Source organism: Schistocerca americana, chromosome 3, assembly GCF_021461395.2.
Source record: "Schistocerca americana isolate TAMUIC-IGC-003095 chromosome 3, iqSchAmer2.1, whole genome shotgun sequence".
Lineage (NCBI taxonomy): Eukaryota > Metazoa > Arthropoda > Insecta > Orthoptera > Acrididae > Schistocerca > Schistocerca americana.
The window spans coordinates 617,414,561-617,434,783 of NC_060121.1; the positions used below are offsets into that span (position 1 = coordinate 617,414,561).

Here is a 20,223-nt window from a genome sequence, read left to right on the forward strand (position 1 = left end):
TTATGTCCCTTCTACTTCGACAATAACCAGTTATTTTGCTCCCCAAATAGCAAAATTCGTTTACTACTTTAAGTGACTCATTTCCTAATCTAATTCCCTCAGCATCACCCGACTTAATTCGACTACAGTCCATTATCCTCGTTTTGCTTTTGTTGACCTTATACCCTCCTTTCAAGACACTGTCCATTCCGTTCAACTGCCCTTCATAGTCATTCATAGTAGAGGTGTATTGAGACGTCTCAGTGCGTACATATAACTTTCTCTGATGAGACAAAAGGAGGAAAGGCAGCATATACGAAACCGTAGAGCTTATGATATCGTCATACAGCTACATTCACAATTGAACAGTGTAATAACTGAATGCACATTCGTCTACAGTCACCATGCCACGAGTGTTCTCTAAGTAAGAAGTGTGCATCTCACCTTTGATCCTCCTTGTCCTGCCCACCGAATGCGATAACGGTGCGGATGCCGCTGAGCACCTCTTCTGCGATGCCTCCAGCCTTTCCGTAAGCGTGGAGCTCTTTCCGGACGAGACGCGACGATATCACCTCGGTGGTGACGATGGAGGCGATGATCAGTGGGAAGGAGACGAGGCACACCAGCGCCAGCTCCCAGCCACGAACCAGTGCCATCAACACTCCGCCGATGACGTTCACCTGGTACATCACGAACATGGCCACCTTCTCCCCGATGCCGTCCTCCAGTTTAGTCAGGTCCCTGTGGACATCGAAGGCTTTATAATCAGTTTTTATATAACACTAGGTAAATGGACTGATTAGGGAATACATTATGACCACCCGTTTAATAGCGCGTTAGGCCAACGTTGTAACATAATACGTCAGCGATCCTACGTGACACAGATATAAGGCACTATATGCCTACACACAGATTACACAATTCCCGTAAAATTACAGGTCGGTGGATTGCGGTCTTGGAACGGTCAAATGGTTCAAATGGCTCTAAGCACTATGGGACTTAACATCTGAGGTCATCAGCCCCTAGACTTAGAACTACTTAAATCTAACTAACCTAAGGATATCACACACATCCATGCCCGAGGCAGGATTCGAACCTGCGACCGTAGCAGCAGCGCGGTTCAGGACTGAAGGGCCTAGAACCGCTCGGCCACAATTGCCGACTTCGAACGGTCTCTCGATACCGTTATGGATGTGTTCCATTGGGTGCAGCTCAGGCGAATCTGGTGGACAATCATCAAGCCACTGTATTGGGTACCATACTGGAATGCGCCATCAATGACGAAGTGATGCGGACACAGGTTTCTGCAGAAATTTGTTCAGGATGGCGCTAGATTTCGAAAGTGTCAATTCCTATATAACTGATTAGTCCGACGTTGTCAGGAAATACACAAAGCTTACTCTATCTTACACGTTTGATCGTTATCCGGCCAATATTTTTTGAAGATAGATTATAGTGGTACCTTAAAAATCCATATATTTCATTTGTGTAACCAAATTGTCGTTTTCACATTTTTAATGTGAATGGATTTAGGAAACTTGCGAAACCAACTATAAAATTTGCCATTATACTGTTCACAGTCTGAAACTAATCCATAATGGTCCTGTTTAGGTCCGTTATTGTGTAGGCATGGCAACTGGACTACAGAGCTCATAGCTCCATCGATGGATGTCGCTCTCGGTTACACCTCACATTTCAAGAACCATTTAGTTTCAGGTGGTCCTAAGACCTTTTCGACCTCGATATTGGCATTTTTTATGCATTTCGATCCACAGATGAAGTATAAATGAATACATACAATATAGAATAACTATGTCTTGCTGGTCCACCACAGTCACTCTACCGTGTAAGACAGGATAAATTCTCCGTAACTCTAGGCGGGTCAAATGCCAACCTACTGTAGAGACTAAGATATGCAGCAGGTAAAGAGGCTGCAGGAACTGGGGACGTGCTGAAACGTAGCACCCAATTCTGAATGCCTTTTTCATAAAAATTAGAGATTGATTTTGTAATTCAGAGACTGATAACAGAGTAAATCAGTATGGGAATGTTAATGCATGAGATGTACTCATGGTGAAGTAGGGTGCTCTATGAAACTGTAATTTTTTTCCCTTTGTTAACATGTTGATGAGCTTATTTGGTTGTGAAAGTTTCTGATGTACATGCGAACAAACAGCGCGCTGAAGCTGAAACGGCAACAAGGGAACGCAACGACCAAACGGGAGCGACCAGGTGCAAGGACTGGCCATCTGGGTGGTGAATTCGCGCCACAGGGCTGCGATGCTTCGGCTCATTACATGAAAGTAGGTATGTTAGAGTGCTCTTTACGAAAGTCTGACCTGTTTTCTTCTAACACTCAGATTTTTACGTAATTCCTGAAGTATTTTAAATATCCCGCATAATACTTATACTGCAATAGATCATAAAGCAATTCAGCATGATGGACTGTGGAAAGATCGATACTTCTCGAGTTGTTTAGAGGTATACAAACGCATCAGAGTCATTTGAGTATAAATTTGAAGTGAAATTTGTGTGTGTCGACGTTACCAGATTATTTCAAATCAGACTAGTAATGGCCGCGCGGAGTGGCCGTGCGGTTAGAGCCGCCATGCCAGGGATTGCGCGGCCCCTCCCGCCTGAGGTTTCGAGTCCTCCCTCGGGCATGTGTGTGTGTGTGTGTGTGTGTGTGTGTGTGTGTGTGTGTGTGTGTGTTGTTGTTGTTGTTGTTGTTGTTGTTATTAGCATAAGTCTTTTAAGTAGTGTATAAGTCTAGGAACCGATGACCTCAGCACTTTGGTCCCTTAAGAATTCACACACACACAGCCTAATAACGGTGATTTCATAATGAAGATCGTTTGAATGGCCCTGATATGTTTCGTTTCGTCTGCTGCTCTCTGTCTCTCAGATGCAAGAGAGAGGACATAACCATATTTGTCAAAAAACCGTAACTATTTTATTTCGGTATGTAGTTTGGACACCAGGACAAAACTATTGCGCCACATACTGTTTGTCATCCATGCATTGCAGGTTCGATGAAACGAGCACAAGGCAAGCACAACTCTGGTCCAAATGGCTCTCAGCACTATGGGACTTAACATCTAAGGTCAGCAGTCCCCTAGAACTTAGAACTACTTAAACCTAACTAACCTAAGGACAGAAAACACATCCATGCCCGAGGCAATATTCGAACATGCGACCGTAGCGGTCGCGCGGTTCCAGACTGAAGCGCCTAGAACCGCTCGGCCACACCGGCCGGCGAGCTGTTTATCCACACCTAAAATTAGCCGTATCACCTGTAGCACATGGTCATAACATTCCCGTGCCTGAAACACCCACTGCTTTTGAATCTTCAGCATCATCATCGTCATCAAATGAAACTTCAGATTATGACTCCACATCCACAAAAGGACGACCAGTGCAGTTTACACAAGAAGAACCGAATGACTTGATAAGAGCACAAGTTTTGTGGGCTAGATTAAAGGAAAACGTTTGCTTACGCCGGGCACAACATTCTACTGGTCTCGATCGAGAGAACCGGAATTTCATGAGTATTTCAATACAGAATGCTCCCTTGTTTACTGCAAGATCATTGATGGTGTGTAATCACGTTACGGTGTTACGTACAACACGAATGAATGAAGGCCACTTATAGATTGTTACAAAAGAAGTCTCAAGGTCGTACTTCTACACAGTGGAAATAAATACGGCCCAGAGCACTGTGCACTTAAAAGAATATGGAGATGTTGCTGAAGGCATCAAACTACGCGAAACACCAGAGGGTTGTATGTGGAGATCTGAAAGTAACAGAATACTGCTGGGATAACAGTCAGGCTTTATGCAGTTTCCATGTTTTCTGTGCCTCTGAGACAGCTGTGTCCGTGAATCGCATTGGAGCAGAATGCAATGGCTTAGCAAAACAACAATAAATCCTGGGGAGAAAAATGTGTTAAGAGAATCTCTGGTGAAACAGTCCGTCGAAGCACGGACAAAAATGGTGACTGTTTTAAGTTCCTGTGAATTATTATGGGTGGAGGTTACACTAAACAACCGAACTAGGTTAATAATTGGCTCCTTTTACCGACCTCCCGACTCAGCAGCATTAGTGGCAGAACAACTGAGAGAAAATTTGGAATACATTTCACATAAATTTTCTCAGCATGTTATAAAAATGGCTCTGAGCACTATGGGACTCAACTGCTGAGGTCATTAGTCCCCTAGAACTTAGAACTAGTTAAACCTAACTAACCTAAGGACATCACAAACATCCATGCCCGAGGAAGGAGTCGAACCTGCGACCGTAGCGGTCTTGCGGTTCCAGACTGCAGCGCCTTTAACCGCACGGCCACTTCGGCCGGCCCCAGCATGTTATAGTCTTAGGTGGAGATTTCAATTTACCAGATATAGACTGGGACACTCAGATGTTTAGGACGGGTGGTACGGACAGAGCATCGAGTGACATTATACTGAGTGCACTATCGGAAAATTGCCTCGAGCAATTAAACAGAGAACCGACTCGTGGAAATAACATCTTGGACCTACTGATAACAAACAGACCCGAACTTTTCGACTCTGTATGTACAGAACAGGGAATCAGTGATCATAAGGCCGTTGCAGCATCCCTGAATATGGAAGTTATTAGGAATATTAAAAAAAAGGGAGGAAGGTTTATCTGTTTAGCAAGAGTAATAGAAGGCAGATTTCTGACTACCTAACAGATCAAAACGAAAATTTCTGTTCCGACACTGACAATGTTGAGTGTTTATGGAAAAAGTTCAAGGCAATCGTAAAATGCGTTTTAGACAGGTACGTGCCGAGTAAAACTGTGAGGGAAGGGAAAAACCCACCGTGGTACAGCAACAAAGTTAGGAAACTACTGCGAAAGCAAAGAGAGCTCCACTCCAAGTTTAAACGCAGCCAAAACCTCTCAGACAAACAGAAGCTAAACGATGTCAAAGTTAGCGTAAGGAGGGCTATGCGTGAAGCGTTCATTGAATTCGAAAGTAAAATTCTATGTACCGACTTGACAGAAAATCCTAGGAAGTTCTGGTCTTACGTTAAATCAGTAAGTGGCTCGAAACAGCATATCCAGACACTACGGGATGATGATGGCATTGAAACAGAGGATGACACGCGTAAAGCTGAAATACTAAACACCTTTTTCCAAAGCTGTTTCACAGAGGAAGACCGCACTGCAGTTCCTTCTCTAAATCCTCGCACAAACGAAAAAATGGCTGACATCGAAATAAGTGTCCAAGGAATAGAAAAGCAACTGGAATCACTCAATAGAGGAAAGTCCACTGGACCTGATGGGATACCAATTCGATTCTACACAGAGTACGCGAAAGAACTTGCCCCCCTTCTAACAGCCGTGTACCGCAAGTCTCTAGAGGAACGGAGGGTTCCAAATGATTGGAAAAGAGCACAGGTAGTCCCAGTCTTCAAGAAGGGTCGTCGAGCAGATGCGCAAAACTATAGACCTATATCTCTTACGTCGATCTCTTGTAGAATTTTAGAACATGTTTTTTGCTCGCGTATCATGTTATTTCTGGAAACCCAGAATCTACTATGTAGGAATCAACATGGATTCCGGAAACAGCGATCGTGTGAGACCCAACTCGCTTTATTTGTTCATGAGACCCAGAAAATATTAGATACAGGCTCCCAGGTAGATGCTATTTTTCTTGACTTCCGGAAGGCGTTCGATACAGTTCCGCACTGTCGCCTGATAAACAAAGTAAGAGCCTACGGAATATCAGACCAGCTGTGTGGCTGGATTGAAGAGTTTTTAGCAAACAGAACACAGCATGTTGTTATCAATGGAGAGACGTCTACAGACGTTAAAGTAACCTCTGGCGTGCCACAGGGGAGTGTTATGGGACCATTGCTTTTCACAATATATATAAATGACCTAGTAGATAGTGTCGGAAGTTCCATGCGGCTTTTCGCGGATGATGCTGTAGTATACAGAGAAATTGCAGCATTAGAAAATTGTAGCGAAATGCAGGAAGATCTGCAGCGGATAGGCACTTGGTGCAGGGAGTGGCAACTGACCCTTAACATAGACAAATGTAACGTATTGCGAATACATAGAAAGAAGGATCCTTTATTGTATGATTATATGATAGCGGAACAAACACTGGTAGCAGTTACTTCTGTAAAATATCTGGGAGTATGCGTGCGGAACGATTTGAAGTGGAATGATCATATAAAATTAATTGTTGGTAAGGCAGGTACCAGGTTGAGATTCATTGGGAGAGCGCTTAGAAAATGTAGTCCATCAACAAAGGAGGTGGCTTACAAAACACTCGTTCGACCTGTACTTGAGTATTGCTCATCAGTGTGGGATCCGTACCAGATCGGTCTGACGGAGGAGATAGAGAAGATCCAAAGAAGAGCGGCGCGTTTCGTCACAGGGTTATTTGGTAACCGTGATAGCGTTACGGAGTTGTTTAGCAAACTCAAGTGGCAGACTCTGCAAGAGAGGCGCTCTGCATCGCGGTGTAGCTTGCTCGCCAGGTTTCGAGAGGGTGCGTTTCTGGATGAGGTATCGAATATATTGCTTCCCCCTACTTATACCTCCCGAGGAGATCACGAATGTAAAATTAGAGAGATTAGAGCGCGCACGGAGGCTTTCAGACAGTCGTTCTTCCCGCGAACCATACGCGACTGGAACAGGAAAGGGAGGTAATGACAGTGGCACGTAAAGTGCCCTCCGCCACACACCGTTGGGTGGCTTGCGGAGTATCATTGTAGATGTAGATGTAGATGTAGAAGTTCCCAATTTTCTTTTCTACCTCAGGCTAAACTTAAAGAAGGAATATTTGTGGAACCGAACATTAGAAGTTTGAAAAAAGATGAAGTGTTTGAAAATGTGCTAACACAAGAAGAGCGACCGGCGTGGACAGAATTTAAGACTGTGGTTAATAAGTTCTGACGGAATAGAAAACACCAATATTTCAAAGCCATGGTGGAAAATATGTTGATTGCCTTGAAAACTTAAGATGCAATGTGAGCCATAAAATCCGTTTTCTTAGTAGCCATCCTAACTTCCTCCTGACAATCTTGATGGTGTTGGCGAAGAACATGACGAAAGGGCTCATCAAGACGTAAAAATAATAGAATCACTTATCAAGGCAGGTGGAATGAGAAGATGGCGGCTGATTACTGTTGGCCTGGGTGACTACGTGCATGACGGAAATCTAGGTATGCAGTTAACATCATTGCGACTGCTTACTGTACCCTTTACTAATTGAAAAAAAATCAAATTAGCAGTTTAGGTGTAATATCCGGGCAGGAATTGTATGTAAGTGGTTAATAGGTGGGCCATATGTTCTATCAGCTTTTAGAAGTTTCGTCTACAAGAACTCCACTTCCAAAAATGTTGCAGATGTGCTGTATGATGGTTCCCTCCAAGTAAAAGGAACGATGTGGTTTACGCATACTGAGGGTCCAGCATATTTTACACTATTCGCGATGCAGTACTTAATATCTACCATGGGACATGAATAGGTAGAGGAGTGTGGGTTTCAAGAAGAGGAGATTAGTGTTTAACGTCCCGTCGACAAAGAGGTCATTCGATACTGAACGCAAGCTCGGATTAGGGAAGGATCCGAAAGGAAATCGGCCGGGCCCTTTCAAAGGAAACACCCCGGCCTTTTCCTGAAGCTATTTAGGGAAATCACGGAAATCCTAAATCAGGATGGCTTGACGTGGGTTTGAACCGTTGTCCTCCCGAATGCGCGTTCAGTATGCTAAAGAATGCGCCACCTCGCTCACTGGCGGGTTCCATAGTTTGCATATCCTTCATTTACCCCCTTCGAATTACAGTCTGAGGAACCATGTGGGGCCATTATCTCGCGCAGTGGACATTCCTAGCGTATAGACGCTTCATCAGTTTATTACGGGAGACAGTGAACTGTTTCACACTTTCAGCGAACGGCTACGGGGTGCGACAACCAAAGATCCGACAAGTGCGTGCATCTATATAATCAATCGACGAACGGTCTGACACTTTTTTATTAGATTCTGGCTTGAGGAATTTGTAGAACGATCTTTCAATAATATTAAAACTGATAGACTTTTCTCTTATTCTTCCAAGAGGAATTCCCCAAGAGATATAGAGGGGATTTTGTCATAATTCCGGTAGAGGTTGTAATGGAGAATGATATGATGTAGGCAACATGGCGCCATAAATTGCTGACATCATCAAGTAGCACGTCAAAAGTTCATTGTGTCATGTAACATTAAAAACACGAAGATACTTTGTTCGCCGTCAAAGTGACCTACAATAGCCGCAGACTAACAGATATTTGGTAATATGTATAAAGGAGCTGGCTACTGTAAGGGAAGGTTCTTTTTGAAATCGGTATTACACGATTTTTAATTTAATATCACCGTAAAAGTTGCCTAGCTGTCTCTGATAGTACTATGTCTCTACCCGTTTCCCCCTCATCAGTCAGTCTGAGCTGCTTAAGATGGAAACATAACTTCCATCTTTGTGAATGATGGTGTTATCATAAACCTTGTTATTTTTAAGTTCTTTTGATATCCAAGGAATGACGCATTGCTGCAAAATCCGACTAGTCTGAGTATACAGATGATTTTGTAACAGGATGTTGTTGGATATTCTTCCGCTAGACGATTAGTCGATCTAAATTAGTCCACAACTTAAAAAAAAAGGTTTACGAACTACCTAAAGACTATGGAGCACAACTTAATACCTAACTGACAATGACCGGTTTTGCCCCAGAGTCTAAAGAACTTGCAGTGCTGTCTGTCGCTTTTGAACCAGGTATACACAAATTTTTTTCATGCCGTTTTCTTTGTTCCAGACACATCGTAAGAGTCTGTGTTGCAGTTGTTCGCAGTATATAAGAAAACACCATTGCATTGCCCTGCCACTTGCATGTTTACATATAATATAGCTTTGCTTATCCCTGTGTTGGTCAACGTGATATGTTCTATCACCTAATTTTGCATGGAAGTGAAACGTGGACGATAAAAAGTTCAGACGACGATAGAATAGAAATGTGGCGCTACAGAAGAATGCTGAAGATAAGGTGATTATGTATCCAATTAGGAGGTGCTGAATATAATTGTGGAGAAAATTGTGGCTAACTTGACTAACACAAGGGATGGGTTGATAGGACACACTCTGAGCCATCAAGGGATCGCTAGTCTAGTACTGGAGTGAAATGTAGAGGATAAAAGTTGTGGTGGTAAACCAAGAGATGAATACAGTAAACAGGCTCAAAATGATGACGTTGCCGTTGCTATTCGGAGATGACGAAGTTTGGACAGGATGAAGTAGCGTGGAGAACTATATAAAACCATACTTCGGACTGAAGACCACAACAACAATAACTATCAAATTACTCTGAAACACTCCCAGAACTATATCTCTTGTCTTTAGATGAGTTCCGTTTAGGAAAAAGTGAAGGAATTTTTAAATGCTGTTCTCTAGAACAGGGACTTCAAACTGTGCGTTGCTGCTTACAGGGGCGACTTGGCCATACAGTAAAGGCATCGCGGTGGTTTTATAAAAATGGTTGCTTGGTTTATTTGCTTTGTGGGTAAAGGAACAACGCGTGCGCTAGTAGTGATATCTAGCGAGTCGGCAAGTAAGTGTTGTTTGTCTTCTTAGATCTGAGCCTGTTTGTCAGCATGGAAAATTTGTAAGTGAAAGTACAAAATATAACACAGAAGACTTTCTAGCCATGGCAGCCACAACCTGGATGTATCATTCTGAAGATAGAGTAAAACTTCTTCACCAGTAAGTACTGTATTTATAAGCACGACCAGTTTCGCAGCATTTTAGCAGCACCATGAGGTGCAATCTCTACAAAGTAATAAAAAAATAATGTAAGGCAAGAAACAGTAACTAAAGTGAAAAGATATACAAGCAGAACTTACTCATAAAATCAAGTCATGTTCTGGACAGGAAAGAGAATTCGATTATAAAACAGCATAGAACGTTCCTGTCGTACCTAGAAAGGACAAAAGCTAAAAAAGAACTACCTAATAACAAACTCCCAGGTAGGTAAAATAGTATTAAACTCCACTTATCAAGAGTACAAGAGTATTAGTACCTGGTAAGCTAAGGACTCGCCATATACCAAGAAAGTGATCAAAAACCAATCGTGCGTGATCATCTACGGGATTATGTAAAATTAAGCGGCACCGGTCTTGGTAGTATTTCAAAGTATGTTCCGAAGACGTGTGTAGACGAAAACGCTCGAAGTAGACAGGTCTGAATTTCGATTATACGTTTACTACTGTAGGAAATGAAGAACAACCACAGTGTGCCACTTGTGTCGAAGTCCTAGCTACTGAAAGTATGCTTCATAACAAAATGAAACGACATTTGGAGTCAGAACACGGCAGTTCGGCAAATGCACCACGAGAATACTTTTCCAGAAGTTCAGAGAAATAACAAAATTAACAAAGTCATGTGGAAAGGGAGCCACGGATCTTTACGTTCAGGTCACGGGAGCTGTGGACGCAAAGCTTGCCGGCCGTTGTGGCCGAGCGGTTCTAGGTGCTTCAGTCCGGAACCACGCTGCTGCTACGGTCGCAGGTTCGAATCCTGTCTCGGGCATACATGTGTATGATGTTCTTTGGTTAGTTGGGTTTAAGTAGTTCTAAGTCTAGGGCACTGATGACCTCAGATGTTAAGTGTGATAGTTCTCAGAGCCATTTGAGCCATTTTTACAAAAAGCTTGAAAATTGCTGCACTTGGCAGCAAAAGGATGAATGCAGTTAATTCGTATTCAAACGATACTTAGGCAAGCTTGAGAAATGCTCTTAGCCGATTTTGGGCTAAACGTCAGCAGAACATACTTATACTTACTCCGACATACGGCTGGCGAACTCCCCGGTCTGCTGTGTATCGTACCAGCCAATATCCTGCTGCAGTGCAGACTTCAGGTACAAGTCGCGGATGCGATGAATCTGTGCAGAAGAAAGTCGTGCATTACGCTATACTTCATCGACAGATCACATAAAGTTCAAGTTTCCTGGACGGAGAATACAGATGGAACCTCTTACGATCGCTTTTCAGCACTCGGGAAGTCTCTGTATAGGGGTGGACAAAAACGTGGAAACACCAAAAATGCAACGCGTTACCATATATAATAGGGCGTAGAAAAACCGTAGCCATTCGAAACAAGTTACTGTCTTCTCGAAATGAATAAATACAAGTGCTAAATCATTTTACTAGGAATTATATACCATTCTTCCTGAAAAATAGTGCCAGTTTCAGGTAAGGATGGTAAAGCTGGACCAAACAACCCATAAAGGCCTAGAACCTACGTCTACATCTACATGCGTACTCGGTAAGTCATCGTACGGTGCGTGGCTGAGTGTATCCTGTACCATTGCTAGTCATTTCTTCTCCTATCCCACTCGCACATAGAGCGAGAGAAAAAGGACTGTCCATGTGCCTCTGTACGAGCCATAACCTCTCTAACCTTATCTTCATGGTCCTTACGCGAAACAGACATTGGCGGCGGTAGTATTTTTCTGCAGTCAGTCTCAAATACCTGTCCTCTACATTTTCTCAATAGTGCCCCTCGAAAAGAACGTCACCTTCCCTCCAGGAATTCTCATTTGGGTTTCCGAAGCATCTCCGTAACAGTTACGTGTTGTTCGAACCTACCGTAACAAATCTGGCAGCCCGCCTCTGAAATGCTTAGATGTCCTCGTTTTAATCCGATCTGGTGCGGACTCCAATCACTCGAACAGTTCTCAACAGTGAGTCACACTAGTGACTTACATGCGGTGTCCTTTACAGATGAACCACACTTTCCTAAAATTCTGATGAACCACACTTTCCTAAAATTCTCCAAATATACCGAAGTCGATCATTCGCCTTCCTTACTACAGTCCTTACAAGCTCATTGCACCTAATATTGGTTTGAGACGTCACGGCCAGGTATTTAAACGACGTGACTGTGTCAGACAGCACGCTGCTAATTCTGTACTGTTAACACCACGGCTTTGCTTTTTCTACTCATCTGCATTAACTTACCTTTTCCAACATTTAGAGGTAACTGTCATCATTCATCACATCAACTAGAAATTTTATCTTAGTCGTCTTGTATTCACCTACAGTCATTCAATGACGACGCCTTCGCATACTCCAGGCATCTTCTGCCAACAGACGGAGACTGTTACTTACCCTGTCCGGCAGATCATTTATTTATGTAGAAAATAACAGCGGTACTAACACACTTCCCTGGAGTACTCCTGGCAATACCTTTGTCTCTGATGAACACTCCCTGTCGAGGTCAACACACAGGGTTCTGATAATACTGATATCTGGTAACTGTGGTGACCAGGGCAGATGGGACAATTCATCCTCCTGCTCACCAACCTAGTGCTGGACGATGTGAGCTGTATGGACGGGGTCCCGTCGTCTGGAAAAACAGCACCGCAACTGGGGAACGAACATTGTAGCGTGGGGTGGACCTGATCAGCCAAAATTGGCACATAGTCCTTGGCACTAAAGTGACCTTGCTGGACTACCACGTTATGGCTGCCCAAACCATCACGGGACCCCCGCCATGGTTCACTCTTGGCACGTAAGCTCGGCCAGCAGTTGGAAACAGCGTGAAGCAAGACTCGTCGAAACGAATTAAATTCTTCCTTTTCTGCATAGCCCTGGTTTGTTGACTTCGGCATCACTTTGGGAATTCCATCTCGCCCTGCTGTTCCTGGGGTATGGAGCTGTCTTCGTCTTGTTTTGTTGCTGACAGGGTTCGCGAGTGTGACATTGAGCTCTGCAGTGACTTTTGTACCTGTCTTCCTATTTTTCATTTTTCATCTCACTCCTCTTCAATGAACGTCTGTCATGATCACTCAACACACTTTCATCCGCGTTGTGACTCAGTGGATGTTTTTTTTTCTGCTTTCCATGTACGCGGTATAGATGTTCGGCTACCTCCGTTGAGGAAGCATCCATCAAACGAGTGCCAATAATTTGGCCACGTTGGAAGTAACTTAGCTCGGGTATAACGTACTCGCAACAACACAAAACGCTGTTCTGACCACGACTGACTAACAACGCACTGAGGACATTTCACAGGTGCCGTTCACGGTCAAATACAGCAGCGCTACCTCCATGCTTGACTATACATTTATTTTCACGCGTGTATTTCTTTCGATTTTCCTAAACTTTTGTCCAACCCCTTTATTTACATTGTAATTCATACAGTCGAACTGCAGTATTTGAACTCTATATACAGAATTAATTTTCCTCTTCTGATAATCACTAAGAATAATTTATCAAAGACATGATTTGCATTTAAAGGCCGGCCGGTGTGGCCGAGCGGTTCTAGGTGCTTCAGTCTAGAACCTCGCGCGACCGCTACGGTCGCAGGTTCGAATCCTGTCTCGGGCATAGATGTGTGTGATGTCCTTAGGTTAGTTAGGTTTAAGTAGTTCTCAGTTCTAGGGGACTGATGACCGCAGATGTTAAGTTCCATAGTGCTCAGAGCCATTTGAACCATTTTTTTGCATTTAAAGTCACAGCGAAGCGCTGGCCATTAGATATTGCAATCAATAAGGAGGGCAGCAACTGAATATAGTCATGTCGACGCAAAAGTCGCGGCATCGTCTGAAGAATGTAATGAGCGGACGTAAAACGTGTGTCAAATTGGTCGGTGGAGTTTTAATTTACGTCCAAGGTAATATAGTCAGTCATAAACGGGTGAACATAAATTTTATTGTTCACCCGTTAACAAACAGGAAAAAATCTGTTGCGCACGAGTTGGTAGAAACACATGCAACATATCAACTTGTAAAGCAGCTGTAATTTTGCTAAAAATAGCCCATTAAGCATTTTCTTTTACATGTAACTCTTCAGATAGTAACGGATGTTTCAAATCTGTTAGCTGCGCGGTATTAGCCGAGCGGTCTGGTTGCTGCAGTCATGGACTGTGCGGCTGACCCCTGCGGAGGTTCGAGTCCTCCCTTGGGCATGGGTGTGTGTGTTTGTCCTTAGGATAATTTAGGATAAGTAGTGTGTAAGCTTAGGGACTGTTGCCTTAGCAGTTAAGTCCCATAAGATTTCACACACATTTGAACAAATTTGGTACAGGTGGTCCGCCTGAAGTTTATTGCGGTACTTTACAAACAGTCAATTGAAATTTGGTTATGAACACATTTCACGAAAGCTAGGTGATAATCTCGGGGTTAACGTATGTCGAACAATGAAATTAAAAATAAAAATTACTTTCCACTCAACCCGTAGACATTCGCTTTTAGCTACGAAATAATACTAGACTTAGGATCAAGGCGCACAGTCGTCTAGCAACAGTGCATCCGTCTCATTCTACGACACACAGACTTCCAAACGTTTTTGTAGAAATGTGGTACCTAATGATATTGCAAACTAGCCAATAAGCGTACAGGCTCTTCAACATCTGTATGTATTTTGGTGAGTTTGCAAAGTATTACTAAAAACCATCCGCCATGCTTGTCGTTCTGGAGGAATAATGAGACTATATTATAGCGCACAAGCATTTTAAGAAGTAGTCTCTCGTACGTAGCTGCCTGTCGCGGAGGCAGATCAGCATTTGACTCATTAGATCTTATCATTGCCGACACACGCTTTATAACCTCAAACTTGAAAAATGCGTATGCAATCTCGATAGTCAGCCACCAGATGGCGTTTGATATTTTCCATACGCGTCGAACTGTAACTACAGAAAGTATTTTGTCCTTATGTTTGAGATCTAAAATGACAAATTTATCGTCACCATGTAACGAAATGCACTATTACTGTATTTCACAAACTTACTTCAATTAGTTATAAAGGCTACTAAATTGTTCCCTGGGTAGCGATCCCACATGTAGCCACGAGCGCTACAGCTAGCGATTACCGGCATTGCGAACTGCTTATTCTTCATCAAAGTTCTACTCGGTAGCTACTTTAAAGCAGCACAGAAATATTCTAATAAATAAAACAATATCGAATGACAACCAGCACTTTATGGGTTGAAAATCCCATATTTCGCTGGAAAATTATTCATAAGAAAAACAAATTTCTTAAAATTTCACTGTCTGGTTATATGAATCATTCACATACAACTTGTACGAGGGACAAAAATTAAAGTTGGATTTATCTCAGCGCATATCTCGCCATCCTGTCAACAATGTCAACCCAAACGGCGCTTGGTAATCATTCAGTGTTATTTACATGGATCGATGAATGGTTATGTGGGTACACCGACTATGTCACTGATAAAGGCAGACCGATAATCGGAACCCTTTACTGGCTCAGTACTATCTACTTGCCACAGCAATACCTCGATGCATTTTCATTGATAGGACGAATAATTGAGTGACTACAGTCCTTATCTGTATTGCATAAATAATCACTCAGCAATAAAAGAAAAAGAAACTTAATTAAGAACTAAGAAAATATCCCTTTTCACAAGCTGTCTTTTTATTATAATTTGACATTATTTTTCCTTACTTTCAGTGATTCAAACTCATTGTTATGTCATGGCAGTTAGGTTTAGCAGCAGTGTGGACTCTATCGACAAGATTTGACAATCTGCTTTCATCCGTACTCGACCTTAAGAAGTCATCTTTAATTCGCTGAAATTACTTTCACAAGATGATTCAACCATTGCCATTGTCATAACTATTGCAGTATACGAGTAATCATCTCTTAAACCATACTTTGAAGAAAACTCCAAAATATCCCAATCGGAAATCGTGTAAATCCTGTTTGTCAGCTCCTCTATCTGTAACCTGGAAGCAGCTGTTGCATTTAGTACCTCCGCTGTATCAAAATCTCGGTTGTATGCGACTCAGAAGCAGAAGAAAATTTATCTACATTACGCACAGAGTTTTCATTTAAGGCCTTTCGTTACAATAAATTAAGGTAAGATGTAGTAGTGTGATAGGGGAGAGTTGCCTTCGTTACTGTACCGGCTCCGCATTTCTGTCACTACTACTAAATGAATTCAAAACTCTTTTACTATCCGAAATTTAGTGATGTCAGTGTGAACTACCTCTTTCTCGGAGCCATACTGCCAGCTATGAGTTCTGTATATTGAGGAGCAGATTTTCTGATGAAAACGTTGATTTTGCTGTAGCTTTGATCTAACTTTATGTACACGTGACGAGCAGAATTACTGTTACGAGATGGCAACATAATGTTTTATTTATGGTAAAATATATGAAATAACCTTTGGACAGTCATTAATTGTTGTGGTTCGTTCGAAAAGATAAAATGGCGATTTTGTCTCTAACACACCGCTATAAGTTCCAGGGACAGTTTCAGAAATTTCCTCTTATGACGACGTTGAAAACACGCATTTACTATTATTAATGGAACATAATGTTTAGAAATAATTTGGTTAATTTTCTAATTCGTCCTTTGTCCTAAGTTATTAATCAAATAATTATTTTGTATTCCAATATGCAACAGTAAGACGTTAGGGAAAGTCAAGCGCAGATGAATTACATTTTGCTGTGAAATTGTATCTAAATGGGAATCATGAATTAAATGAATGAGCACGTACATACAATGTGTCTAAGCCAATAGTTAAGAGGCATGCTGACAAGAAAGAAAAAAGGGAAGTACTTTTTTTGCCACTGTATTTTCCAACACAGCTATAAACGAATTGGGAGAGAATATACATACATTTGAAAGCACCCACAGAAACTAATTCGTAAAACAGAGGAATGGTAAGCGAGTTACGCGAGGAAGAGTGAATGAAAGAAATGATTAAATGCATGAAATACATAATGTGGATTAACGTAAAGCTGCAGGGGTAAGGAGAACATTGAAAAAATTATACTGTAATGCCTGCAAATAGTCATGTAAGAACTCAAATATGGAACATATTCCTAAAATTATTCTCGCTCATGAAACTGGAAATATTCTCGTACATGTGTTTAAGCTCAAGGACCGTCTGTAAGGGTGGTGCAATTTATGAACCCACTGGTACAATTAAGAAACCAGATTCCAAATTCGTAATACATGCAAACATTTATTAAAATAAGTTTAGCGAGTTTATCTTTCCTAGAAAGATGGTATTGTTTAAATAATTTTGTAACTTACTACTTAGGCTATAATAAATAAAATACTTCAGCGTACGTTTAGCGGTTAGTGACGTCAGCAGTCTCAGATTAAGGTGGCAAAGTTAAAGTTCTTATACATTGAGGAATAGGACAGTCAATGTTTACAATGCTATAATATAGTACTAAATTTCATTTTCAATGAAAAAAAAGGTGTTCACGTTAAAAATAGGTAAAAACAAAGGGTACACGCCGGTGTCAGACTTTCAAAATTATGAAATTTTTTTTTCGTCAAAATGTGATACAATTTAGCCAACTCTCCCCTTCAGTTGAGATCTGTTTTCCATTTCGATTATTATTCTGTCACATTGAAATATTCCAGCTCAGTTTTGCTCCAGTCTTTAGTCGGTAAAAAACTGCAGAACTCGGAAGCTTTCGGTCAGATAGGATATCATTTTGTTGAAGTACCCGCTCGGCGATCACCGAGATCCAAAATTCCCGCAGCAGCAAGAGGTCCATTGTTGGACAGGAGCTAACTAAGTGAACGACACCAGTGCGAACGAGCGCAGTGTCGTCACATACAACATATTTGCAATAGGCATTTGGTCTATAGTTCTTGTTTCTTAATGAAGCTGCTTGGACGAAATGGCATTACAGAAATGACTGACAACAGCAAGCGTTCCCAGTCACAGGCCGAGGGAAAGGCATCATTTCGTAGACAGAAGGGTAGGAGAACTGTCGCACCTCTCCCAGTTAATTCTTAATACCATATTTCTTTCTTGTTTTTCTTTTGTCAGTTTTTGCGCTCTTTCTACGGGTGCACCTTTGTTGGGGGCCTAACTCGCCACCCCCTCGGTACGGTCTCACTTCTAGCGTGGAAAAGTCATAATAAAACAGTTTATTGCTGAATTCTTTCCGTAAACGATCATGATTTCATCGAAAACTGAGATCACTCTCATTGTGATATTTGTATCTTATAACATGTGCCGCGTGGGGTAGCGGCGAGGTCTGGGTGCCTAGTCACGGTTCGAGCGGCTTCCCCCGTCGGAGGCTCGAGTCGTCCCTCGGGCATGGGTGTGTGTGTGTTGTCCATAGCGTAAGTCAGTTTAACTTACATAAGCTAGTGTGCAAGTCTCTAAGCTTACAGACCGATGACCTCAGCAGTTTGGTCCCATAGAACGTACCACAAATTTCCAAATTTACGTATCTTATAACATGTACATCACTGGGAATAGAACTCAGTCTTCCTAAAACATCCAACGTAAAACTTCAAATCTGAAGTCACCATATGGGTGTTTGGAAAACAGCGATAATTTGGAGGTGACTCAACAATATTTGTACAGTAGAACCCCTCTAATCCGTCACCTTCAGGACCGGGACCATGGTCGGAACGAAAAAAAGGTCGGATTATCCGAAAAATCTAATATTTATTGCAAAAAATATAAAACGATATTTAATACAAAAAATTAAAAGATTAAAGAACGAAAGGACGTCTACAGTAACATAAAAAGATGTATTTTACACAGTGTTAAACAATAAATTAACTAAAAAACGTCTACACACACTATAATATGTATTGGTTTTAAAAAGAAAAACGACAAACAAATTACAGTACTGTACGTATTTAATAACGTATAAACGATAATATATATATTGTAAACTAAAAAATGTTTATAGCACTGTATATAAAAAAGAAATTTTTTACAAAGAAATAAACTACTGTATGTATCAACTAAGAAATGATTACACTGTATTCATTGTTTTTACAGTAAAAACAAAAACAAATTACTTGGAAAAATAAGTCAGTGATACATTTATGTTTAGTAGATGCAATTCTAAATTTAGCTGCAGTGTCCCTCCATTTTTTTTTATCCACAAAACGTCCATTGGAGTTGAAGCTGGGTTCTGCTCGATGTATTGAAGAGCTATGTCAAAAGCGTTTTTTGCACCGTTGTGTGAGATCCGGGTGGGGGGTTCGTCTTTGCCGTCCGAGTCCTCATTCACAGTTTCCTGGCTAACAGCGGCAACAATCTGGTCATCATTGAGCTCTTCAAAAGTGTCACAGCCTTTGTCACATTCGTTGATCCACTCTTCAACTTCATTGGCAGGGACGTTCTGCTCTAGAGTTTGTAGATCTTTAACGATTTCTCGTTGTTTTGCTCATCTTCGGTATACTCATTTTCAGTCATAACTTGTGGCCAGCCGGTCGAAGTGGCCGAGCGGTTCTAGGCGCTAGTCTGGAGCCGCGGGACCGCTACGGTCGCAGGTTCGAATCCTGACTCGGGCATGGATGTCTGTGATGTCCTTAGGTTAGTTAGGTTTAAGTAGTTTTAAGTTCTAGGGGACTAATGACCTCAGAAGTTAAGTCTCATAGTGCTCAGAGCCAACTTGTGGCCAAAGCTTACGCCACGATTTCCGCAGTGTGTCTGGTTTTCGTTCATCCCATGATGCAGCGATTGTGTAGATAGCGTCTTTGATGCTCAGGGATCTCATTGCCTCAAATAAGTTGTGACATCCTTCAGATTTTTCCAAGATTGAGCAGATATACTTTCTGCGATATCACCTTTTCAACCATTCGATAACTCCCTGATCCATTGGTTGGATCAGTGAGGTCACATTAGGAGGCAGAAAGAGAGCTTTTATGTCACCTTTCACAAAATCTTCCTCAGATGGATGTGATGGTGCGTTATCCAACAGCAGTAGAGCACGAACAGGCAGATTTTTTTTGCTTCAAGTCTTTTTGGACCGATGGCACAAAATCATCGAAAAACCAGGATTTAAAAAGGTCACAGTCCACCCAAGCAGATTTTTTATTGTGGTAATAAACCAGCAAGGAAGATAAGTTTATATTTTTGAATGCCCTTGGCTTCTTAGATTTGCCAATGACGAACAAGCGGAGCTTGTTGGTACCATCTGTGTTGCTTCAAGGAATGACTGTTATTCTATCTTTTATAAGTTTCGTTTCTACCACGGATTCATTTGAAGCAGTGAGCGTTTTTGTTGGCAACATTTTAAAGTTCAGCCCTGTCTCGTCGATGTTATACACTTGGCAGGGTAACAGTTCATTTTCTTCTACAATTTATTGAAACTTAACAGAAAACTCCTTAGCAATTGCGGCATCGGCAGATAGTTTTTCCCCGGAAACAGAAACATGTCGGACACCATGACGAGTTTTCCAACGATCAATCCAGCCTTCATTGGCAGCAAATC

General features: G+C 41.9%; 1 protein-coding gene across 1 annotated transcript in view; it reads right to left on the minus strand.

The window, feature by feature from the left end:
* The window catches only part of LOC124606965 (ATP-dependent translocase ABCB1-like), a 174,829-nt gene that overhangs the window by 106,964 nt on the left and 47,642 nt on the right, over positions 1-20,223 (minus strand). Inside the window, exons 6-7 of the mRNA XM_047139102.1 lie at positions 10,829-10,929; positions 424-720 (exon numbers count right to left, since the gene is read on the minus strand). Coding sequence (XP_046995058.1) covers positions 424-720; positions 10,829-10,929 — 398 coding nt within the window. The remainder of the gene's footprint in view (positions 1-423; positions 721-10,828; positions 10,930-20,223) is intronic.